Raw genomic sequence first — 24548 nt, 5'->3', positions numbered from 1 at the left:
GGAGCCTGGGGAAGGAGCGGCTGTGGGCCCCGGGCCCCTGGAATCGCATGCAGGCTTAGGAGCTAGCAAGGAGCAGGTGTAGGTAGTCGAGCCATCTTGTTTCATAGGGAGGAAGCCGGCCTAGAGAGGCAGAGTGACTTTTCGGCTTCTCTCAGCTTGGATTTTTATCCCCTGAACTGGAGAGTCTTAAAGTTCAGCTCAAAGCAATTCTGTGCAGTGGATAAGCTTTTTTTGTTGTTCTCTGAACATTTTATAGACTTTTAGTGGTTTTTACAAAAACAGTATATGCTCGTTATAAAAATCTCCATTAATACAGGAAGTGAAAAAAAGTACAAAATTATGAATTGCTGTCATTACCCCTTCCTCACCGCCCCAGGTCCCAGGGGTGTTTCTTCTAACACTTTAGTGTGTATTCATCCTAACCTTTCAGATGAACACAGACATATTATGTACACACCCCCCATCAATGGGATTATGATCTCAATGATTTTTTTTTTAAAGATTTTATTTATTCAATGGAGATAGAGACAGCCAGCGAGAGAGGGAACACAAGCAGGGGGAGTGGGAGAGGAAGAAGCAGGCTCCCAGCAGAAGAGCCTGATGTGGGGCTCGATCCCATAACGCCGGGATCACGCCCCGAGCCGAAGGCAGACGCCCAACCGCTGTGCCACCCAGGCACCCCATGATCTCAATGATTTAAGCATAAACTTTAGAATCAGACACACCTGGGTTCTGATCCAGCTCATAGCTAATTAGCTGAGTGACTTTGTCACCTGACCACTTTTAGTTTCAGTCTCCCCAAGTGTAAAACGGAGTAATAATGATATCTACTTTATAGGACTGTGGTGAAGGAGTAATGACATTTAATATGATAGCAGTTAACAGTGCCTGGTACACAGTAAGCACTACACGTACACACACACACACACACACAGATACACACACGTGCACATGCTCACGCACAGAGTCTGGGGGCGCAGAGTGAGTTAGAGGTAAAGTGACAACGAGACCCAAGTTTTCTGACCTCCGGTCACACTGACATTTAGCCACACCTCCCTGACTCTCACCCCAGCCCCCAGGCACAAGTTCAGCGCTCAGTACTTGTTGAATGAATGATTGAGGTTGCTGGTGGTGGGGGTAAACCCAGGGAAGTGAGGTCTGTGGAGTTCCTGGGATGCCTGCTCTGGAGGATGGAGGGCTTCACCCTGTGAATTGGGAGGGTGTGGGGACAGTGTGGGTGGCTAGACCAGCTGTTGCTTCAGGGCTCCAGGCCCCAGAGCTGAGGCCCCAGAGTGGCTCTCAGCTTAAAGGAGCCTGGCCTAAAAGGAATGTGCAGTGGGCTGCCTCTGCTCAGGAGGGGCTAAAAAAAGCCTTCCCCTCCCCTGGGCTTTGTGTGAGGGTTATCAACTGCTCAAGTCAGCTCATCTCTCTGGCTGGACTCTGGCATTTTTGAGAGGGTCTGTTTTCCTGGCCCCTGTGGGTTTCCACCCATTGGCAGGAAGGGGTCAGCCTGTCCCAGAGGTGGAGGCCAGGAGGAGTGTGAGGTGTGGAGGGAGGGGAGGCTCGTCGCCCCAAACCTGGTGACAATACACAGTTGTCAGCTGTGCCCTGCTGGTGTTTCTTCCTTTTATAGTCAGAGCAGTTGCTCTTGCTCTCACCCAGCCCCTCTGTGGGGGCTCCTGCCCAGGATAAAAGGGGAGGGAGGCAGCCCAGTCTCCTGTCTCATCTCCCAGGCGCCACATCTCTTGATTCCTTCCTAGCTTCCATCTCCACGGAAGATCCCAACAAGACAACATGCCTCCCAAGAAGCCTGAGCCTAAGAAGGAAGCAGCCAAGCCTGCCCCAGCCCCTGCCCCGGCCCCAGCCCCAGCTCCTGAGCCCCCCAAGGAACCTGCCTTTGACCCCAAGAGTATAAAGGTGAGTGAGCCTTAGCCACTGGGATCCTGTCTGTCCTGGACTTTAGAGATCTATTTCCTGGAGGCTGGACTGGGCTGAGGGCTGTGGTGTCCATGCCCCACATCATGGTGCCCAGGGTGGTAGAGCTGGTGTTGGGGCTGGTGAAGGGTTTTGGGGTTGTAGGCCTTTCCCCTCAGGAACGGGTTTCTGGTCTGAGGAAGCCCTGCTCTGTCACCCCAAATTTAGCCAGAGTCGGGAATGGCACAGAGGTACAACCAACCAACCATTCAGCCTTAAATTTTAAGGCGCTGTGGGAGTCATCATAGTGAAGAGAGAGAGACTGACCCTTTGCTCAGAGGTGGTACAATAGCTTTCTGGAGAAAAGACACATAATGATAACCGCCGGTGCCACTTGGAGTAAGCGGTGTAAGCAGTGAGGGAGCCGGGGGTCTGGGAAAGGCGTTGTTCGCAAGACCCTTGCAGCGGGTAGGGTAGGTGGTGGGGGCAGAGAGGCTCTAGGTAAGGCAAGAGGAGTCTGCTTCTCTCTCTCCTCCCTTACCAAAGTGGTTCCCTCTTTCTGAGGCCTCAGCCTGGGCTCCTGTCTGGGGTATGCAGTGCACAGGCCCATCCCAGGCTGAGACCCTCCCTCTAACCTGGTGAGGAAGTGGGGCCTGGTTTCCTCTCTGCCCGCCCCGCTCCCCTCACACTGGGAGGTTCCTCTCCCTGCAGCTGGTCCACCAGCCCTGCCTGCTGACTCAGTCACTTCAGGACTCCCAGCTATCCGGCCCAGCTGCTGAAGGAATGGAACTGGGAGGGGCCTGGCCAGGGAAGGAGGGGTCAGAGGCCTCTGGAGAGTGAAGCAGTTCTAAGCCTTGGCACCAGAATGTAAGAGGTCAAGTGCTACTGGTATGGAGAGCTATTAATAACAGGTTGGGAGTGGTGGGCCCCTGGGGGTAGCCACGAGGGCAGGGCTGGGGGTGGTGAGGAATCAGATCAAAATAAGAGCTCAGCACCGGGTTCTGTGACAAGAAGGTAGGGAAACTGAACCTCCGGGCTCCAATTTGGATGACCCTCCCCATCCTCTCAGGACTCTACCCCACACCCACAGCCCCAGGAGACCCTGCCGTGGTGCCAAGGACCCTGGGATTGATCTACGGTAATCCCTGCAAGGGTCAGGGGTCAAGCATAACTGGTTTGGCCAAGAGATGGAGGCAGTTGCACGTCCCTGGGCTTGATTATGGTACATGTGGAGGCAATCGTGTAAGACCTTGAAAGTACCTGGGTCATACGTTACTCCCACTACGGGCAGAGCCTCGCAAGAAAAGCTGACTCTCCCCCGCCCCCAGCAGGATGCTCTTATTTCATTGGTTCCGATAATGCCCTCCTCCTGTGGGGTAGCCTGGTCCCTGGCGTCTGGGCCACAGCTGCCTAGTGGTATCAGATCAGAGCCTTCTCTTTGACCCATCACTTCTCTCCATCCACCCACCTCCCCCATCCTCTCTCCTCTGGTTACAGTCCTCTTTCCCACATCTGGATCTTCCAACCCTGAGGGTTGTTGAAATTGCTTTAAAGTGAAAAAAAAAAATGTAGGTATCCTTCATGATCAGAAGGATATGATTTCCCTATTATTGTACTTATCTGGTTCCTTTGCTTCCAAAACTCTGCTCAAAAAGACAGAACAAAAGTAAATTTAAGTCCAATATGTGTGGTTATGACCGTAGATTCTGATTTCATGTTTTAATACTCATTTCTCTTAGACATTTCCTCCTGGGGCTGAACGCGTTACAAAGCAAGGCAACTGCACCTTTCCCTCAGAGAGTTCGTGCAAAGCATCTTTATTTCAGGGACAGCTTTACCTTCCCGACCAACCCCACCTGCGGCAAAGCCTGGTCCAAGTCACAGCTAGTTTCCTTCCCAACCCAGTGTAACCCCTCCTCCGTTCTCCTACCTCATTCCAGCCACCCCCAGAGGCCCTCATTAATGGGGGTTCGCCTGGGAGGCACAGTACAAGCCGCAGTTAGGACTAGAAATGGTGCTCCGTGCAGAAGATGTGCCAGGCGGTGGTTACCACCCCCGGGGAAGAGGGGATCCGGTGGGGAGGGTGGTGGCAGATGAAGGGTGATGAAGTAACCCAGAAAATCCCAGGTTACAATGATGACTCATGCTCGTTCATTGTCATTTATTTTCAGAGCCTCCCCGCTGCCGCCATTGAATTATTATGCATTGTAGGGGTGAATCCAAAATTTATTCCTTGGCTCAACAATATTTTTTGAGTGTCTGCCCTGTGCCAGGCATCTCTGTGAACAGTAACAAAAATCCCAGCCCCAGGGCGAACCCTGGTTTCAAGGGGTCCCGGGCACAGCTAGACGCAGGACTGTGGAATAGTTAGGAAACATCGAGGGCCCACCCAGGCTAGGCTTGCTGTCCCGATGCCTAAGAGGGACATGTGCTGAGGGGAGGGGTGGGAATGGAATGGGGCGAGGGAAGGGAAGACAGGATTGAAGGAGTTGGATGGAAAAGGAAGAAAGAGGGGCTGAGGGTGAGGAGTGGTGGGCACCGAAAGAGAGAGGAAGTCTAACTGTGGGTGGATTGTGGAGTCAGGTTGAAAGTGAGGGCGGTTTATGGCCAGCTAGGATGAGCAATTTACAGTGCGCCCGAAGAAATCACCATAGGGAGTCAGCATAGGTTCTAGAGTCCTCTAGAGTATTTCTCTTTCTCTCTGTCCCTCTCATTCTGAGCCATCACTTCACACGTGATGTTGAGGGAGCCCTGGTGGCTGCACTATGTGATAGCTCATTGCAGTTCATTCGTCCGGAGACTGGGGTCTCCTCCCCTCACTGGTGGCCTGCGGGACGTGCCCCCCAACTGCGGTGGAAGCCACTTCGGCTTCCCTTTGGGAGCCTTTGGCAGTCTCAGCCCTCATTCCTGTGTTTCCCTCCCCACAGATAGACTTCACTGCCGACCAGATCGAAGGTGAGTACTAACAACCCCACCTTCCCCAGCACAGCCTGTGTTGCGCTTCCTGGAGGAGGACGGAGAAGAGTAGTTGCTATCGCCAGGGTCGTAGTGATCACCTTTCTCATCGCTTACCCGTGTGTGCTCATTTTCACCTGGGATATGTGATGCCTTAAGCACCTTATGTGGATTAACTCACTTAATTCTCACCACACCTGCACGAGGTAGGGACTGTTCTCACCCCCATTTGACTGTGAAAACTAGAGGGACAGACAGGTTCAGTAGTTTGCCCCGTCTCACGCGGCCAGTTGGTAGTAGACCCAGGGCTCAAACTCAGGCAATCCGATTGCAGACCTGAATTCTCAACCGTTCTGCCGGACTGCCTGGAACATAACAGACGCACAGCAAACGTGTCCTTTTCCCCTCCACCCACAAAAGCTACTATTCAAGATATTTAGAACCCTCATTTCCATTCCTTTTTTTTTTTTTTTAAAGATTTTATTTATTCATTCGACAGAGATAGAGACAGCCAGCGAGAGAGGGAACACAAGCAGGGGGAGTGGGAGAGGAAGAAGCAGGCTCATAGCGGAGGAGCCTGATGTGGGACTCGATCCCATAACGCCGGGATCACGCCCTGAGCCGAAGGCAGCCGCTTAACCGCTGTGCCACCCAGGCGCCCCCATTTCCATTCCTGTTATTGGAAAGCCTACTTAGCTTACTGGCATCCTCTCCCCTCATCCTGTATTCTGCCTAGATGCTCACCTGCTAATGGTGGTAGGGCCAATGGTGACTTGGGGGTGCCCAGTCCACGTGTGGTCCCCATCACCTTCTCATCTTTGATGAAGACAGTTTGTTTTCTCAGTGTTCTATGAAGTGCTAGTAAGCTCAGCTTCAAGGCAAGTCTCCAGATCTCCTACCCTCCAACTTGATTTATTGCCTGTCTCCTGTTGAGTGTGGTGTTTTGAGAATAGAATGTTTCATCATGTTCTCTCTGCTCTATAGCTAGGGCTCATTGTCATTGTAACTTATCCCTCTGTTTCCCCACCGAATACCTCTAAGACATAAAATCACAGGAGTTAGGACCTTGAAAGGTCATCTGATCCAACCCCTTGATTTTAAGCACATACTGTATTTTATTTTATTTTTTTAAAGGTGTGCAATTTTATTATTTATTTATTTTATAATAATTGCTTTCATTTAGCCTTATCTTTTTTTTTTTTTTAAGATTTTAGTTATTCATTTGACAGAGAGAAAGAGAGCACAAACAGGGGAAGAGCAAGAGGCAGAAGGAGAAGCAGGCTCCCTGCTCAGCAGGGAGCCTATTTTATTTTATTTATTTATTTATTTATTTTTTAAAGATTCCATTCATTTACTTGACAGAGATAGAGACAGCCAACGAGAGAGGGAACACAAGCAGGGGGAGTGGGAGAGGAAGAAGCAGGCTCATAGCGGAGGAGCCTGATGTGGGGCTCGATCCCATAACGCCGGGATCACGCCCTGAGCCGAAGGCAGACGCTCAACCGCTGTGCCACCCAGGCGCCCCTATTTTTTATTTTTTAAAAATTTATTCATTTATTTTAGAGAGAGAGCATGAGCAGGGGGGAGGAGCAGAGGGAGAGGGAGAAGCAGACTCCCCACCGAGCAGGGAGCCCAATGCAGGGCGTGATCCCTGAGGTCATGATATGGGCCAAAGGCAGATGCTTAACCGACTGAGCTACCCAGGCGCCCAGCATAAACTATATTTTTAAAAAGTATGAGGCGCCTGGGTGGCTCAATCATTAAGCGTCTGCCTTCGGCTCAGGTCATGATCCCAGGGTCCTGGGATCGAGCCCTGCATTGGGCTCCCTGCTTGGTGGGAAGCCTGCTTCTCCCTCTCCCACTCCCCCTGCTTGTGTTCCCTCTCTCACTGTCTCTCTCTCTCTGTCAAATAAAGAAATAAATAAAATATTTTTAAAAAAGTGAACTAATATCTGCACAAGGTAGAACAAAAACAAAAACTCATATACTACTTTAAAAAATAATAAAAAATAAAAATATTTTCCTCTTGCTTTCTTGTTATGTTGATCCCTCTTCCAAAGATAACCATTGTTAATAGGCCTATGTGTCCTTCAAGAAAAATATGTAGTGGTATACCAGTATGTATATATAAAATTTACACAAATCGAGCCATGTGATAATACCATCCTGCATCTTTTATTTAATACATATTTGGATTTCCTAATATTTAATATATATTATTAATATACCTTGGTATCTTTTTATTTATTTATTTATTTATTTTTAACGATATTTATTTATTTGAGAATGAGAGAGAGAGAGAGCATGAGATGGGGAGGGTCAGAGGAAGAAGCAGACTCCCCGCTGAGCAGGGAGCCCAATGCGGGACTTGATCCCAGGACCTCAGGATCGTGACCTGAGCCAAAGGCAGACACTTAACCGATTGAGCCACCCAGGCGCCCCGATATACCTTGGTATCTCTTTATAGTTAACAAACAGTTCTACTTCATTTTTTAAAAGAATTATGTAGAGTCTCACACACAGATATACATTTTAATTAAATCAGGCTCGTAGTGATGGACCTTTATGTTGTTTCCAGTTGGGAGCTATCATGCTTTCCCCAGGGGACCTTCCTAGGAGTGGGTCAAAGGATACATACATTTTAAACTGTAATAGTTATTGTGAAACTGCCTTACCAAAAAGTGATGCCAATTTACCCACAAATAGGGCATGAGGACTAGCAGATGCATTTTGAACTAGTGGATTGAACCTCACTCTGCTTTTGCAATACCCTGTGGACATTTGCTTTCAACCAGTAGTTTGGTGTGCTGTAAAATTCTTAAAGTTAATTTAAATGCATTTTAGTTAAATATATACTATGTGTAGATATAAGCATGGTAGTACCCATGAGGACTAGAGAGTCCACTAATGATCAAAATTTTTCATTTTCCAAATGGGAATCATGATCAAAGCCAACTGGGACAGCTGGTTGCCTCTTTTCTCCATGAAGATTTTCAGGGCTGTGGTCTAACTCATTTCAGTCTGTCATCCCTCCGGTCTTGAAGATGTTGTTCCTTATTTTGGATCGTAATTATTTCTGTTTGATTTTTACTCCTGCTACCTCTTCATTTGCTCTTTGATGAAGCCGAGATGTTTTTCTCGTGTTATGCTAGAAAGAATGTTATTTGAATCAGGAGATTTTAGTATTGGCCCTCATTCTGCCACTATTGACCATGAGACTTTGGGGAAGTCTTGTTTGAACCTTAATTTTCTTATCTGCAAAGTAAGAATATTTGGTTCTTTTCAACTCAGAAATTCTGTGACTGTTCCGCATCCTTTAGATATCCTCTATTTGAAGATAGTTATCAAATCCTATCTTAGCTTTATATTCTCCAGGTGATATGGCCCCATTTTATTTTAATGCTTTTTTTTTTTCTCATAGAAACTAGCTTCTAACTCTTAACTTACTGGTCCCTCTCCAGATTTCCATATTCTATCTCTCTCTCTGTCTTTTAAAGATTTATTTATTGATTTGAGAAAGAGAGAACAGCCAAGGGGGGAAGAAGGACAGAGGGAGAGGGAGAAGGAGAGAAGCAGACTCCCCGCTGAGCATGGAGTTGGGGAGCAGGGCTCAATCTCGTGACCCTGAGATTATGACGTGAGTGGAAATCAGGAGTTGGACGCTCAACCAACTGAGCCACCTAGGCACCCAGATTTCCGTATTCTTATAGGAAGGGATTACCACCTTTGCTCATTGCTCTAGCAAAGACCTGACTACTGCAGACTCTTGAGAAGGGGTTTCTTCTGGGCCCATGAACATCACCTCTCACGCACCCCGAGATCACACTGGCTTTGTCTTCTACTTGTAGCAGCCCTAAACTTGAGTGTTTGGGGTTCTGTGGTACCAGGCTTTGTAGCGAGCTGGCACGCCAGCAGGTACAGCGAGTCCTTCCCTTCTCCTCCTTCGTCCTCACTCTTTTCTTGGTGTCCTGAATAGTTGGCCGGAAGTCATGTGTGAATTGTCCTATAAATGAGGATAATTATACCTATAGCATAAGGTTTTTGAAAGTTTAAGACAACATTATTAGCTCAGAGCTTGGTCCACTGTCAGTGATCAAATCATAGGTCATAGTCCTTCTACTTTCCCCCTCAGGTTCCCCCGTCCTGTTAAGGATCATTATATTCTTCTTTTATGAGGAGCCTCCTTGTGTTAAATCTGACCTCACTCTTCTGAATTAGTTCATTCAGAGATGAATGAAGAGATCAAAAAGTCTGAGTTCAGTGGCCCCTGGGTGGCTCAGTTGGTTAAGTGGCTGCCTTTGGCTCTGGTCATGGTCCCCGGGGTGCTGGGATCGAGCCCCACAGGGGGCTCCTTGCCCAGCGGGAAGCCTGCTCCTCCCTCTCCCTCTGCCCCCCCCCCCACTCAGGCGCTCTCTTTCTCTGTGTTTAAAAAAAAAACTTAAAAAAAAAGTCTGAGTTCAGATTCAACTCATATATTTATTGAGCACTGAATTTGTAGCAGAAGGCATGCTAATTGCCTTAACAATTAAAAGAAAAAAAAATTAAGTCTTTCTAACAAAACTGTGAAGTAGGGGTTATTTCCTTTTGACAGAGGAGGAAATGGAGGTCAGTGAGGTTAAGTGACTCGGCCAGAATCACATAGTTAAATGTTAAAATTGAGATTAAACGCAGTAAGATAAGACTAGCAGCATTGTTTGAGCATTTACCATATGCAGGACATTCTGTTAAGATTTTTAACATGCATTATTGTATCTAATTTGAGTGTAATTAAAAAACCCTATGAAGTAGGTGCCATTTATAGAGGAGAAGAGGTTTATGGAGGTTAAATATTTACTTGCCCAACGTCACACAGCTAGTAAGCAATGGAAATGGAATTTGAACTTAATTATTCAGTAATTGAAAGACATGTGGTTTTGTATCTTTTAAGTTCTTACAAAGCCTAATAAAGACTTGCAAATAAACATCTTGCAGAACTGCTTTGATATGTGGAATGATTTGTAAATAATCCGTAGGCAGACTCTAAGGAATAGTGTTTCCAGAGTACTTGGTGAGGATTAAAAGCAGCTTTGTTTCCTAAGTAGTTCATACATTCTTTGGTTTGTATTGTTAATCTGTTGAGTAAACCATTTCTTTGCCATTCCCAGTCCAAATTATCCCCATTAATGAACTGATTGAATCCAAATTAATGAGGAATTAAGGTTCTTTGCAAAGGGCCCAGGAGTGCCTTAATTTGGCCTTGCTCCTTGGACACCTGTCCTGGTACCTTCAGGGAGTCTAGTCCCTAAAGCTCTGAGCGGGCTCCGGATCGAGGGGAACAATAGCACCCACCCTTTGTTGGTTCCCTCACCATGTGCTAGACAGCATGCTTGGCGCATTTGATAATCCCTCCAGCAACCCACTCTGGTAGACATTATATCCCTACTTAGAGCTGAAAAAACGGAGGGCCCGCCGAGGGTGAGTAGTTTGCTCAAGGTCACATGCAGTTCCGTGGTAGAGCTGGGGTGGTTGTGGGGTGGTCGGAGTGTCCCCACCACGTCAGCTCGTCTGGCTTGGAACAGGCAGTACTGTTGGCCGACTTTCGAAAGGGTCTTACCACGATGCAAAGTGCCTCCATGCACCAGCACCTCCTTTGACATTCACAATTAACTGGGAAGGGAGGGGGCAGGTGGAGCCTTTTTGCCTGTGTTTGCACGAGGAAACGGAGTCCTAGCTGGGCTTATTCTGCACTACGGGGCAGAGCCAAGATGAGAAGCTAGGAATCCTGACTTCTGAGCCAGTGCTATTTTCACTTCCCTGCCATTTTGACAGTCAGGCCCCTCCCTTGCAGCAGGGCAGGGTGGGAGGATGGAAGGGGTGGGGTAGGGGAGATACTTAGATGACACGACAGAACTGGTAGAAGGGATCGCTGGCCCAGCGCTGGAGCAGGTCATGGAGGCTCCAGGATGCCCCTTTGCTTGTCAGAAGATAGCATGGGGTGGCTTCCAGGGAGGGGTTGGAATGGTGGCCGAGAGCAAATACTGAAGTGTTTCATCAGCCGCATTGACCAACTGTCAGCCTGGGTGACGCCTGGTGGTTCCCCAGCCACTGTCTTCACTTGGCGTCAGCTGCAGTCGGGTCTTCTCTCTGCAGAGTTCAAAGAGGCTTTCTCATTGTTTGACCGGACGCCGACTGGAGAGATGAAGATCACTTATGGGCAGTGTGGGGATGTGCTGCGGGCACTGGGCCAGAACCCCACCAACGCGGAGGTGCTGCGCGTCCTGGGCAAACCCAAGCCTGAAGGTCAGCGTGGGCCTGTGGCTCGACCTCCTGGTGTCTGCCCCGAGGCCCCTGGGGCTCTTCCTCTTCTCCCACTTAGCCCTTCAAGACCAGACCCCTCCCCAGGTTACCCTTCTTCCCTTGCTAGAATTTATCTGGAAGTCTCTGACGGTTGATTCTTGAAGAATGTGGCCAGGGCTTGTTCTTGTTTTCCCTGTGAGGTCAAAGCTCCTGGAGAGCAGGAGCGACCTTCTGTTGCTTCAGCAGCTTGCTCTGACACCCCAGGGTGCAGGGAAGTGAGGTGGGGAATCTCACCACTAGCCACCTGCCCGCATCCCCATGCCCAGTTTCTAGTTGCGGTGTCACCGCACTGAAATGTCCCACGGCCACTATGACTTGTATTAGGAAGACTTCGTTTCTGATGTTTGTGAGAGCACTGAAGGTTGCTAATTATTCGTTTAAGTTAAAGCAGATTCAAGATGAGCTCTGTAATGATACCTCTTCCACTCATTTGCATTCATTCAGTAGGTTTTGGTGAATGAGTTTCCAGAGCGGTGCAAGGGAATGTGTCCCATTTGTGCATGTCATCTGTCATGTGTGGTAGTAGACTTAACAGCTGCTCTAACACACGTCCTTCGGAGAGGTGTCGGCACTAGGTGGGGACGGGCAAACCTGGGCGGGAGCCCCCCAGCCAGGGTAGGCCTTCTCTCGAGGCTTCCTGGGCCCCATATTGCTCCCCTCCCCTTTCCTTGGTTCTGGCACCTTCCCCTCCTCCTCTTGCTGCTGCAGACACCAGTGTGGGGTGAAGGATGTGGGCAGGAAAGGGCCAGAGGACCAGCAGGGCTTCTCAGAGATAAAGACGTCTGGGCTTTTCCATTTTTGGAGGCTCCTGCATTGTTTTAGAAGACAGAACTGCCCACTTTTGTGGTGTTTAAAAATGAAAGCTTTTAACACATTATGATGTGGAAGAAGTGGGCTCGTCACAAATGAATTGCAAATTTATAAAAATTATTGATTCAGAGTCGCTCTAGGCAATGTGGTCTAGTAACGGGACCCAAAGGAGGGACGGTGGCAAAATTCCTTTTTGCAATCCTATCAGTTTACCTCTGTGATGTGTCTGTCACATGTCAAAAGTCTAATGTGAGGCCTGGTTCTGAGACCCTTTGGGCCCCTGAAACCTGCCGCGGCCGCTCAAATCCTGCCGCGGCCACCCTCGGCTCCCCCGCCTAACTGGCCCCCTGGAACTTAGAGGCGGGGGTGGGGTCATGGTGGCCTTTTCCCTTCCGCCCTGGTCCTGGCCTGGCAGAGCTGGGGCGAGGCCCCCTGCGGACCCCTGCTCCCCTTGAGCTTCTGCTCACATCGCATTCTCTCTCCTTCCTGCCTGAAGAGATGAATGCCAAGATGCTGGACTTCGAGACGTTCCTGCCCATCCTGCAGCACATCTCCCGCAACAAGGAGCAGGGCACCTACGAGGACTTCGTGGAGGGGCTGCGTGTTTTCGACAAGGAGAGCAACGGCACAGTCATGGGTGCTGAGCTTCGCCATGTCCTTGCCACCCTGGGTATGCAGGCTGCTGGTGCCCAGGTGGGAGGACGAGAGGGGTGGGAAGTGCCCGGGTGGTGTAGGTCGGGGAGAGACGGGGTCCCTGCATCTTGAGGATCACGTCCTGGTTCAGGCCCTGTCTCTCCAGGCCCTGCAGGAACAACCTTCCCCCAACTGGATCTGCTCAGCTGGGCTTGGGAGGAGAGGAGAGCCATTGGCAGGGCAGGGCTGAGGCCTGAGATGTGCGACCCAAGGCTGCCATCCTTGTCATTGCCTCAATCATGGGGACCCTGTTCTGCTCCCCCAGTGCCGGCTGTAGGGAAGAGGGAGAGGCCTTGGGGAGTAGAAAAGACCTAAGACCCTTGGCTCCGCCTCCAAAGCTTAGATGTCCACCTCCCAGATCTGGGGGGCCTTGGGCCTTGAGAGTCGAGGGGGTGCTTGGATTTGGAGGAGCCTGTGCCTCCTTTGCCATGCGTAATTCAGAGACTACTGCCCCCACCTCAGGTGAGAAGATGACCGAGGCCGAGGTGGAGCAGCTGTTGGCCGGGCAAGAGGATGCCAACGGCTGCATTAATTATGAAGGTATCAGGTCATGCCTCACTTCCTCGGGCGCCCGGGGACAGCGGGCACAGTTTGGGCTGGGTGGGTCTGCAGAACAGAACAGATCGTGGAGCTAGAGGCTAGATGGGTGTTGGTAAGCTCCCAGTGGATGTCCTTTTCCATTCTCGAAGTGAACAGCAGAGTATAATGGAAGGAGCATGGGTTTTGGAGATGGCTCTGTGATAGACTGGCTGTGTGATCTGGATCAAATGACTTACCTTCTCTGAGCCTCAGTTTTCTCATCTGAGCAATGGGGTGATTCCGGCACCTTTCTCAAGGTTGCGGGGATTAGCAGAGACAACGTAGCTCATTTCATCTATGTCCGGGGGTCAGCTGAGAAGACACAGCAGAGGTTAGGTCTCTTCTTCCAGCTTCTCCCCATCAACCCCAAATCAGAGAAAGAATCACAGTCTGGAGAAAGGGTGGTAGGAAGGTGGGAAGTCAGGGGCTGAGAGGGGCCAAGTGCAGTGACTGATTTCTGTTTCCCTTCCCAGCTTTTGTCAAACACATCATGTCTGGGTGAAGCAAACCTCTCCAGGGTGAGTGCAGCCTCTCCCTCCTGGTCCCTCCTGGGGCCTGCCAGGGGCTCCCAAATACCACCACATGCCCTAGAGTTTTCTGTCCCAATCTGACCCTATGGGGGAAACCAGAGGGGGTCATGATGGGAGAGTAGCCTGGCCTGCCCACCATTCCCTGCACCCCCTGTGCTCCTGCCTCCTGCCTTTGGTCCCTTCCAGCCTGGCCTTATGCTCTCTCTGCTCTTTGCATCCTGTCTTGACCCTCATCAGTCACACCTGACAGCCTCTCTATTAGGGTCGCTCAAGGCAAGACTATTTCCTCCGGCCTGGGGCCTCCTGTACTGTCTCCTGCATGTGTGAAAGCCAGGTCCTGGGTGGAAGAGTGCCCTGGCCTGCGCCCTTGACTCTGTTTCTATTCATGTTCCTATTGGCTCCCTTCCCTGGGCTCCCTGGGGCTGAGGGCCATCCTGATTGGGGTGTGGGGTTTGTGATAAGGGGCTGGGGTCCATCTAGCACTTTCTTTCAGGTGCCTGGCCCTGGGCCTTTGCCTTTCTGGGGCGAGTTAAGCCAGAGGCCCAGAGTGACTGAGCTGGAGCTGGGGTCCTGAACTTACCATTGTACCACAGCCCCGAGGACTCCCTGGGCCGTTAGCCCTCCCTGTAAATAAACAGTCCTGGCAAGCCTGGGCCAAATTCTCTGATTCCGGCCAGTCTTTGAATTGTTTTTTTAAAACCAATTAATTGAGCTGTGTGTGTGTGTGTGTGTGTGTGTGTGTGTGAGATATGAGGCTTCACACATATTCCTTAGAGAAATGAGTAGCATCTGGGAGCCGGGAGATAAGGGCTGAAGCCCAGGGATCTGGAAATATTAAGGTTAGACCCATGAGCAGAGAGCTCTGGGGGGTGGGGAGCTGCAGTGCATGGAGCTGTAATCTGGAGTTTCGTTTCCTTCCAAGGCTCACTCCCCACCTTGTTTCACTGCCAGGTGGTGAACAGGAAGGGGGTATAGGAGCACTGGGGCTGTCAGGGACCCCTCAAATGGTTCTTCTTCTTCTTTTTTGTAAAAATTATGGCAAAATACATATAATACAAAATTTCTGTCTTAACCATTTTTAGGCTACAGGTCTGTAGGGTTAAGTATATTCACACTGTTGTGTAACCCATCTCCAGAGCCTTTCATCTTACAAAACTGAAACTCTATATCCATTAAATACTAATGCTATTTATTTGACAGAGAGGGAGAGCACAAGCGGGGGCGAGGGGAGGCAGTGCAGGGGGAGAAGCAGACTCCCCGCTGAGCAAGGAACCCAATGCGGGACTTGAGCCCAGGACCCTGGGATCATGACCTGAGCCAAAGGCACATGCTTAACCGACTGAGCCACCCGGGCATCCTGATGGTCCTTGTTTCTTGATGTGGGCCCCTTTAGGTGCCTTTTCCCCTGAGTACAAAGCCCCTGGTGCCTGATTCAGCCCTGCAGGCCCTGGATATCTCACTGACTTGCTGCTCAAACCCTGGGTCCATGCCCAGGACTCCAGCTCAGGGCTCTAGAAGGTGTCAGGGTCAGAGGCAGCACAAACCTCAGCCTGGGAGGCAGGGGAGCAGGGAGAGGCAAGCGGAAAAAGGAGAGAGATGAGAAAACCAGGATTGGGAAGAAAGAGATAGAAATGGGGTGAAGGGTTTTCTTTTTTTAAGATTCTATTTATTCGAGAAAGAGAGAGAGAGCACAAATGGGGGGAGGGACAGAGGGAGAAGCAGGCTCCATCCCAGGACCCCAGGATCGTGACCTGAGCTGAAGGCAGACGCTTAACTGACTGAGCCCCCCAGGTGTCCCCAGAAATGTGGTGAAGTTAAAGACACACACCCATGAGCAGAAACACATATTGGAGCTCAGGGGCCCAGTTACCCCCGTTTGGGGGTCCCTATATCCCTGAGAACTCCGCAGGGTGGGTCAGATTCTCCTTCTCATAGCCTTTCTGCTGCCCTGTTGGGGCACCCAGGCACAGAATTTTGTGGAACATCTATAAATCCAGCCATCGTTGAGATTCCACGAGCCCAAATGGGAAGCTTGTCGTGGGAAGCTGAGAACCACGAACCCAAAGTCACCCTTCTCAGAATTTATGGTCTGGCTGGGAAGATGAGACCGAGGCCCATGTGTAGCCTTTCTTCTTTGAAGGGGGCTCCAGCTTTGGGAATAAACTGGTTGAATCATAAAACCAGAGATCTTTATGTACTTATAGAGAGGGATCACTGACTCTAGTGGTTTTTAAACTGTTTTAGCTCCTAAGCCTTTTGCTCAAACTAAATTCTGTGGGGGAACCAATGCATGGAGCTGAAGGCAGCAGAGCTCTGGTTGAGGCGGTGGGATGGATTCCAGCTTCTTGGAGTCTAACTTGTGTTGCTTGGAGCACAACCAGAAGACCCTTGATCCAGCCAGACCTAATTGTAAAAATAAAGAAATGGATCATTAGCGGTGAGGTGACTTATCCAAGGTCACAGCTAAAGGAACCCCAGAATCCCATATTTTTCCCATTTTCAACACACCAACCTGCCTTTGAAATGTTTCCCAAGTTAGGCTCACAGGTGTCTGACTGCTCTTTTTCGATTTTACTTGTTTCTCCTTTTTGAAAATCGACCTCCCCAACCAGAAATCTAATATTCTTCCTCGGTGTTGGGGCCTTGTCAGGTTTTCCTCCCTCCCTCCCTTTCTTCACGAAGTGTGTATTGTCCACCATATGCATTTCTGACGAATGGGGGTTAAGGCTCCCGGTGATTAAAGAACAGGTGTGTTGCCTGCCCAGGTAGCTTATGGTCCAGTTAAGCAACAACATAAGCATCCAAGGACTAAGCAGAGAATGATTGTCAAGGAGCATAACTTTGTAACTCACAAAGCACGAGTTCCCAGGGACCTGCACAGAGAGGAACTAGAAGGAAATGAGGTGTGACAGGGAAGGTTTTCCTTGGGAGATGGGCTTTAAGTGAGACCCAGGGTTGGTGCTCAAGCCCGGGGAGAGGAAGTTCATGAACTGGACACTTACTGAGTGCCTGCTGTGTGTATGGCCCTGGCTTGGGCCTTGCGGATTTACTGCACCAGGCAGTCATGGTCCCTGTCCTCATGAAGCTTACAATCTAGTGGGAAGATAGACATTAAATAGTTGTAATCATGTGACAGATAACAGCCAACCTTTTCTGAGACCAGTATCAGTTATGGTTCTATTTGGCTGTGAGTTACAAAGACCAAAAGACAGTGGCTTAAAGAAACAAGAGTGCATTTTCCCCTCCCACTGAGCTTCAGAGGTTGGCAGTCCAGGGCTGGTATGACAGCCATTCTGCACACAGTGCTCAGGACCCCGGCTCCTTTTATCTTGTGGCATTGCAGCATGTGACCTCTGCTCATGGTCTAAGATGGCTTCTCTGGCTCAGGCACCGCTTTACTGAAGGAATAGTTCTGAAAGCATTTCCTACGTGGTGAGCCTCCTCAGGAACCAGCACGACCTCTGTGGTGTTGGGCTTCTTCCTCTGAAGACAGAAGAAGCTCCTATCCTCTTAGTCACTCCTTCCCTCCTCTGCCTCTCTCCTGCCTGGCCCGTCAGTCAGGCTCTGTACTTGCCCCTCCTGGAAAGAAGCATGGGTAACAGGTGACCTATTTCCAAGTTGTTCTTTGACTGAACTGACTTCCAGTATTTCAAACCAGGGCTCCGGCCATGTCTTAGTCTGTTCGGGTTGCTATGACAAAATCCCATAGACGAGGTGGCTTAAACAATAGACATTTATTTCTCACCGTTCTGGAGGCCAGAAGCCTGAGCTCTGGGTGCCAGCATGATCGGGTTCTGGTGGGAACTCTCTTCCTGTCTTCCTGCTATATCCTCACAGAGGAAAAAAAGTGGGGAGAGAGATGGAGAGAGAGGCTAATCCCTTTATGAGGGCTCCACAATCATGACTTTGTCAGAACATAATTATCAAAGGCCCCACCTCCAAATGCCTTCACATTGGGGGTGGGAGGCTGGGGCTTCAACATATGAATTTGGGGGTGAGGGACACAATTCAGTCCTTTAGCAGATTCTGTAATCTATAGGAATAGGACTGAGCCCACTGAGTTCCCTTCCATCACCTTGAGGGGTGGCTGGCTGTGGACCTAAGAGGGTAGTACCCCAGAAGGTCGAATGAGGGTTGGGGGGAAGAGAGGAAGGGGTGTCCCAGATCCTGAAAAGATGGAGAGCTCCAGCTTGGAGCTAGCAGTGGCACTGTCCTGATGGGGTGATGGCAGGTGCTGGGACATGGGACAGCTGTTTTGTGGATGAAAGAAAATGGCTGAATGTGCCCACAGGCCAGGCTTCCTGTCCCCCGGAGACCGGAACAGTACACACAGATCCCGGTGCAGGTCTACCTGAAGACCTGCACAGGTGCTGCAGAGGAAGCTTCCTGCTCCAGGTCAGAGAGGATGAGTAGCCTCATTGACAGGGGATGAACCAGGGCAGGGAACAGGGAGGAGATACGTAGGGGAAGTTCCTGCTTACACTCTCCCTGCTCTGCCCCTTCCCTACCTCCCATCTAAAAGTCAGCGTGGGTGTCCTGGCTCCTGAATGCCCGAGCAAGCTGGGAGGCTGTCCTGCCCTCCTGGAGAGAAAATGTGTAAGGCGACTAGTCACTAGAGCTAAGGTGATTATGAACTGGATCTGCTGGTGTCAGACGCAAATTTCAGAGAGATAACCAGCGTTATCAACTTAGTGAACACCTACTATGTGCCGGGCTCTGGGCTAAGCACTTCACATCCCATTTTTTTCATAGCAGCCTGGGAGAAAGAGTTAACATCCCCATTTAAGATTTTGAAAACACACATAGAAAGAATAACAGCAACAAACTTGACTCTTCTCTTAATATCCCCCCTCCAGTTGAAGGCTGTAGCGTGGTATAATATTCCTAGTCCTAGAACGCCGTTTTCATCAAATTGCTTCCTCAATTAGGACTTAAAAAGCCTCCCTAAAAGCTACTGGTCATTCCCAAACCTTTCTGGTTTTTTTTTTTTTTTTGATCTTTCCTTTATTTTTTTTTAAATAATTTTTGTTTTGTTATATTAGTCACCATACAGTACATCCCCAGTTTTTGATGCAATGTTCCATGAAGTCCGTTTCTAAGGCCTTCCTTCATTTGGCCTTACTCTGCTAGGGCTCATTGTAGCTGCTGACCTCTTTCCCCTCTTGTTAACTTCCTTAACCGGCTTCCTCCTCCTCTCCCTCCCTGCCCCCACGACCTCTTGATCCGGTTCATTCCTCCCTCCTGATTGGTGCTCTTCTTTCTGCCCAAATGATTCCCACCCTTCAAGACCCAAGTCAGACTGCCCCCCCACCCACCGCAGCTTTCTCCACTGCCAGAGGTCTCTGTGCTAATTATCGATGGCCAAAATTTAGTCTCCTTAACACAGTTGCCAAATTGGAACCGAAGATATCAGAGCTAGCGGAGGCGCTGGAGACTTCTGGTGGAGTGTAATCACCTGAGAGCAGCCTTGGGCATAGTGCCATCCCGTGTTTGGTTGGCATCCCCTAAAACCTCTTTGGTTGCTAGGGCTTTAAGGTAGAATGTGTGTTGGTGATCGCTGGTGGTGCAATATCCACCTCAAACCGCTAGATGGCAGGATTGCAGCGGCGTGCCTCCGCAAGACGGCCAGGTGTCCGTGATCACACTGCGGGGCCCCAGCTGAAGAGGGATTCCCAGCCTGGGCTGGAAGGAACCTGCAGAAGTCACTTAGTCCATCTTTGTGCCTTTAGGAAAACGGAGGTTTTATTCGCTTTCAAAGACTCACAACTATTAGCTTGCCTTAGTAACCCCACAAAGTTTTGCAATGCGGGGTCAAAGAGAGGACACTCTTCTGGACCATTCAGCTCCTAAGTCACATCCGTGCTCAGCTTCCTCAGCTCCACAGTTGGATACCATCCCTTCCTCTGGCAATAGGAACAGAGATTCTTAGCCATAAAGACCCCTGTGGGCACATTCATGCTCTTTTTCCAAGAAGGAGATTTGTACTTTACGTCACATTGTCAAACGGGTCAGAAAGCCAAAAAAGGTTAAGGACCGCTGTTTCAGAGGCTTTATGGGATTCTGTTTATCTTTCTCCTGAATGTTTTGACATTGCATCTGGTGTGGCCACAGTTCCTTCCAGGCTACCATGACCTCTGAGATAGCTCGCCCCTTCTCATAGGACTCTCTTCGCTTCTGCCTCTCTCCCAGACATCCCTGAGTCGTCTTAGGTCTAGAGAGGCAATCCCACCTTTTACTTCCTCTGCAGCCTCACTTCTAGCTGAACAAATGTTCCTACTAAGCTGGATCTGCACGGGCGCGCCCCGCCCGCCCCAACTGGAGCTCATTGAATTTCTGCGATCACTTCTCCCTTCCTTTATCACAGAATTCGTTGTCAAATGGAGGTGAATCCCAGCTCATGAATTTTTGGTCGTCCCCAAGAGAGCGTTTGCACTTTCTACAATAACTTAGTTATTTTGCATTTACATAAATCTTATATGGTGCATCTGGCGATCAAGGGCTGCAGTCAGTGTAGGGACAGGGGGTTGGGGGTGTCCGCGTCTCAGTTTTCTCTGTGGCACAGGAGACTTTGGTCCCAGGACTGGAGAACTGGAAACAGCACCTGTGGCTGTGCTGGTCTCAGGGCTCCCTCAGCCTCCCAGCCCTCGGACTTCAAAGGAGATTAGAACAACGACCACCCGACCACACCACCCGGGCCCCAGCCCTTCTCCCATTCCTTCCCCACCCACGCTCAGCTCTCCACTCAGTTCCTCTGTGCCTGACATGTTGTGGAGAAGCCAGGGTCAAGCATCCAGCGTTAAAAGTGTGATGACCAGTTGGAATGTGAAGAGTTTCACAAACATTTACTGAATGCATTTTATTGCTGGTACTGCAACTTTCTATTTGACTTAAAATTTTGTCTTTGTAACAGTTTGCTACATTCCCCTTTCCTAGAATGGCAGCTGGCAATGCCAGGCCTTTGGGGTTTATGAAATGAAATAGAAAAGGGGCGCCTGGGTGGCTCAGTAGGGCAAGCAGCTGCCTTCAGCTCAGGTCATGATCCCAGGGACCTGGGATGGAGCCCCACATGGGGCTCCCTGGTCAGCAGAGAGCCTGCTTTTTCCTCTCCTTCTACTGCTCCCCCTGCTTGTGCACACGTGCTCTCTCTCTCTCTTTGTGTGTCAAATAAATAAATAAAATCTTAAAGAAATAGAATAGAGCCTGGTCCTTGCCCTTGAGGATGTCAAGACTCACAGGTAACCTAAGACATGTGTTGTGCACAAATCCAAAAATATCAAGCAGAAGGCAAAGACTTGTAAGACAGATACTAGCAAAGAAGTGGGGGAATTTGAGAGGCAGACGCAGGCTGATTTCCAGTTAGGAGATCAGAGAGTGCTCTTGGGAGGAGGAAGAACTGGCATGGAAAATGCAGAGGCTGGGGGTGATTTGATCCACCCTCATGGAAACGGTAGAGCAGTGGTTAGAATATTGTCTCAGGGTCTCAGGAGCTGTGTGACCTCTAGCAAGTTTCTCAACCTCTCTGGGCCTCAATTTCCCAATCTACAAAATGGAGATAATAGTAATACTGACCTCATTTGATTTTTAGGAGATGAATTCATGAATGAATACATGTAAAGCACTTAAAGCAGTATCTGTCACGTGCTAAGGACTCAGTAACTATTAGCTCTGAAGGAGAAGGATATTCTAGGCAGAGGGAACAGTTCTAGCGAAATAAGGAAAATAAAAGAACTCTTCTTTTTAAAAATTTTAATTCCAGCATAGTTAATATACAGTGTAATATTAGTTTCAGGTGTCTAATGTAGTGATGTAACACTTCACTTCCATACATCACACAGTGCTCACCACAAGTGCACTCAAGAACTCTTATTCTTTTGGGAAACCCCCAAATAATAGAAATACCTGACAAATGGAGAGAGAAACCCTGCTCATGAGAATAGCAACTGCTTTTGCTGCACACCTATCCTGTGCTAATGCTCTTCTGTGCTTGGAGTGCAATGCTCATTTTCTCTTTCCAGCACTCTCCCTGGGGCAGGTGTGATTATCCCCACTCTACAGATGAGGGGACTGAGGCCGACAGAGATGAAGTCTCACAAGGGCACTTAGTGAGCCACCAGAAGCTTCGGGAATTGGACCCTCATCCACTTGCTGCTCGAGCCTGGGTTGAGTTTCCAGCTATAGCACCCCCGCCTACCTTGGAGCCCTCCTCCCCTTCCCTGAGTCCCTCACCCCATGGCATATATATAAACCTGCCAGCTGTTTTTAAATTTTTAAAAAATTTTATTTATTTATTTATTTATTTATTTATTTATTTATTTATTTATTTTTGCTAGCCTAGCCGGTTAAAACCAACCAACCAGCATGCAACAAAATCCCAAATACCGATGTGATTTGGAGTTCAGAAGTGACCAGAGACCCATCCCAGGGAGCAGACCTCGGAGGAAATGAGGCATGCCACTCGAGGCTCCAGTTGGGAAAGTGGAATGAGGGGACGCCTCCCTGGTGACTGTGTCCCTCTGGTCCATCCTTCGTGGCATCTGGGGCATCTGGTTGAGTCTGGAGGGTTGCTGGGGGCAAGATGGAACATGAGGAGAGCATTCCAGAGGAGAAGGGGAGGCAGGGAGTCACTCGTCAGATATGATTTGCTGCTTCGGTATAGGTTACTAAATTTCCTTTTTTCTGCAGATTTGGGACTTGTCAGGAGTAGTCTTGATACATAATCACTCCAGCATTTTTTATGTGCTTTTTAAAATCTTGATTAAAAAAGATACAATTAAAAATTGCCACAGATGCACAGGGCTAGGACTTATGCCTTCTAACCTGTGTGGTTCACGTACCTTTGGCAATTTCATCACGTGCTCCTCTCCCATTTTCTGCCATGCTTCAATTAGTTTCTGAGGGACTCTGAGAGTTCTGTCCCCTTGCCTCAAAGAGCACCCATGATTCCCTGCCAGAGTGTCCCAAATGTCCATTATCAATCACCTTTCTGGGGGGTTATGCATTGAAGGGTCCTGGGGATGGCTTGTTAATGGAACGTTTGGGCACTGAAGTCAGAATGGCAGCTCTTGGAGCTGAGGACTATGATTTATCAGTAGTGCATGGCCTTGGGCGAGTGACGGTTCCTTTCTGTACCTCTGTGTCCTCATCTGAAAAGTGGAGATTAAAAAAAATCCCCATCCCATTAAGGTGTTCTGTGAGGGTTATACAAGGTCATATGCATGTAGCATTTAGCACAGTGGCTGTCACATAAAAAACCCTCTTTAAATGTAAGCTGCGAGGTCGTCAGCGCTCTGTTATCTCAGTTTATTCAGTGGATTGCCCAGTAAGAACTCAGAGGCAATAAGAAACACATTTTGTTTTGTGATCTGGGCAAAGGAAAGCTCCAGAAACACAGGGCATTCATTCAGGTAAGGTTTTACCACATACAAAATCCCCTGAGCATTTAGAGGATGGGGGGAGGGTGCAGAGTTCCCAGGGAAGGACCAAAGAAACAGGATCAGGAGGACAGGTGAAGGGAGGTTGGGAGAAACTAGCTAGGGATGGGGAAATACAGCCTTTGGGATGGTCAAAGGTGTGAGCCCCTGAGGGGAGGAAAATGGAGCAAGAGGGGTGGTGAGGAGGGTGGGGGGAAGGAGGGCCAGAGAGGTCATGGAGTGCTCATGCCAGGGGTCCTTGTGTGAGTGAAGGAGGCATGGGCTTTCCCCTTCTACACCTTTTTTAGGCCTCCTGGCTTCCAGGCCAGGGCTGGGGACTGCAGGTTTACTCAGCTGGAAACAGCCAGAGCCACGGGGAAGTGAGCCACACTGCTGATCACACTCCCAGCTCACAGTCATCCCACTCTTTGTCATTCTTTCAGGGAAAAGCTGAATCCCAGGGGCCCTCTGTTTGGCCCAGACCTTGGTCTAGTGCCCAGGTTTTTCCGGTGTGGCTGCCATATCTCAGAAGTCAGCCGGGCATGGCTGAGAACTTCTTATAATAGTCAAGACAGGAAGTGGTCAGGACCTGGAAATAGAGCAGCTCCAGGGGCTGGGAGGGTAGGGAAAAGGCTTTTTCTTGGGGTAGGGGGATGGCTTTGTGTGCCTTTTTGGGCCATAATTCCCTTGCATAGACTTCCTGCACTTGATCTGGACTGCAGGGACCCTACAGATAACTTTTTCTTTGTGGACGTCCCAATTTTATTTCAGAAATGGGCGATATGAGAATGTTTTATTCCAATAGGAATTTCTCCCATTAACGTAGCAATGACCACTAGAATCATTTGGGTGTATCTGCCACCCTATGCCCACACTTACAGGAAGGGAGACAATGGGCTGTAGAATAAGATCAACCTGTTTTTCAGTCCAGCTTTGCCACTTAACCACCTGGGTGCTTTTGAGCTAATTCTTCCAACGCTCTGAGCCTCCATTTTTTCCACTGGTAAAATCAGGTTTTCCCCTCTCGTGCTGACTAAATAAAGTATGAAAAATTCTTAGCATAGTATTTTGCTTAAAATAACCACAAAATAAATGGAAGCTATAATAATAATAATAATAATTGCCTCTTTACCCCTCCAAGCCTTAGTTTCTGCCTCTGTAAAAGGAGTTGCTATGATATTTGTGAAGAAGGACGTATATAAAAGAGGAGGGTACATATGTTATATACCATACATTATATACATGCCAAAGGTCTGCCATGGATTAGAACGGGGCCAGGGAACCTGACCCAGAGATGCAAAGGATGGTCAGTTTGACCAGC

The 24548-nt window shown here is 49.2% G+C and overlaps 1 protein-coding gene across 3 annotated transcripts; it reads left to right on the top strand.

The window, feature by feature from the left end:
* Positions 1 to 1779: 1779 nt before the first annotated feature.
* Positions 1780 to 22602, top strand: MYL4 (myosin light chain 4). Of its 3 annotated transcripts, XM_008693580.2 has the most exons (7): positions 1780 to 1917; positions 4842 to 4869; positions 10999 to 11148; positions 12512 to 12685; positions 13171 to 13248; positions 13761 to 13805; positions 14311 to 14484. In XM_008693580.2, exons 1-6 carry the CDS (start codon positions 1795 to 1797, stop codon positions 13787 to 13789), a joined length of 582 nt encoding a protein of 193 aa, XP_008691802.1. In that variant the 5' UTR covers positions 1780 to 1794; the 3' UTR covers positions 13790 to 13805; positions 14311 to 14484. The 3 variants fall into 3 exon arrangements, with proteins under 3 accessions (XP_008691802.1, XP_008691800.1, XP_008691799.1); XM_008693578.2 differs by lacking the exons at positions 1780 to 1917; positions 4842 to 4869; positions 14311 to 14484 and adding an exon at positions 22148 to 22602 and having other exon boundaries at positions 10739 to 11148; XM_008693577.2 differs by lacking the exons at positions 1780 to 1917; positions 4842 to 4869 and having other exon boundaries at positions 10740 to 11148.
* Positions 22603 to 24548: the final 1946 nt, after the last annotated feature.

Source organism: Ursus maritimus, unplaced genomic scaffold, assembly GCF_017311325.1.
Source record: "Ursus maritimus isolate PB19 unplaced genomic scaffold, ASM1731132v1 scaffold_24, whole genome shotgun sequence".
NCBI lineage: Eukaryota > Metazoa > Chordata > Mammalia > Carnivora > Ursidae > Ursus > Ursus maritimus.
The sequence above is the reverse complement of the archived record's forward strand: the minus strand, read 5'-3'. Positions and strand labels throughout refer to the sequence as shown.

What these genes read in the sequence shown, in the direction of transcription:
- MYL4 (XM_008693578.2), top strand. Translation starts at nt 10,812, where the DNA reads ATGCCCCTTTGCTTGTCAGAAGATAGCATGGGGTGGCTTCCAGGGAGG. An exon ending in GGGCAAACCCAAGCCTGAAG is followed by an intron (nt 11,149 to 12,511) that starts GTCAGCGTGGGC and finishes TCCTGCCTGAAG; the next exon opens with AGATGAATGCCAAGATGCTG. An exon ending in CCATGTCCTTGCCACCCTGG is followed by an intron (nt 12,686 to 13,170) that starts GTATGCAGGCTG and finishes CCCCCACCTCAG; the next exon opens with GTGAGAAGATGACCGAGGCC.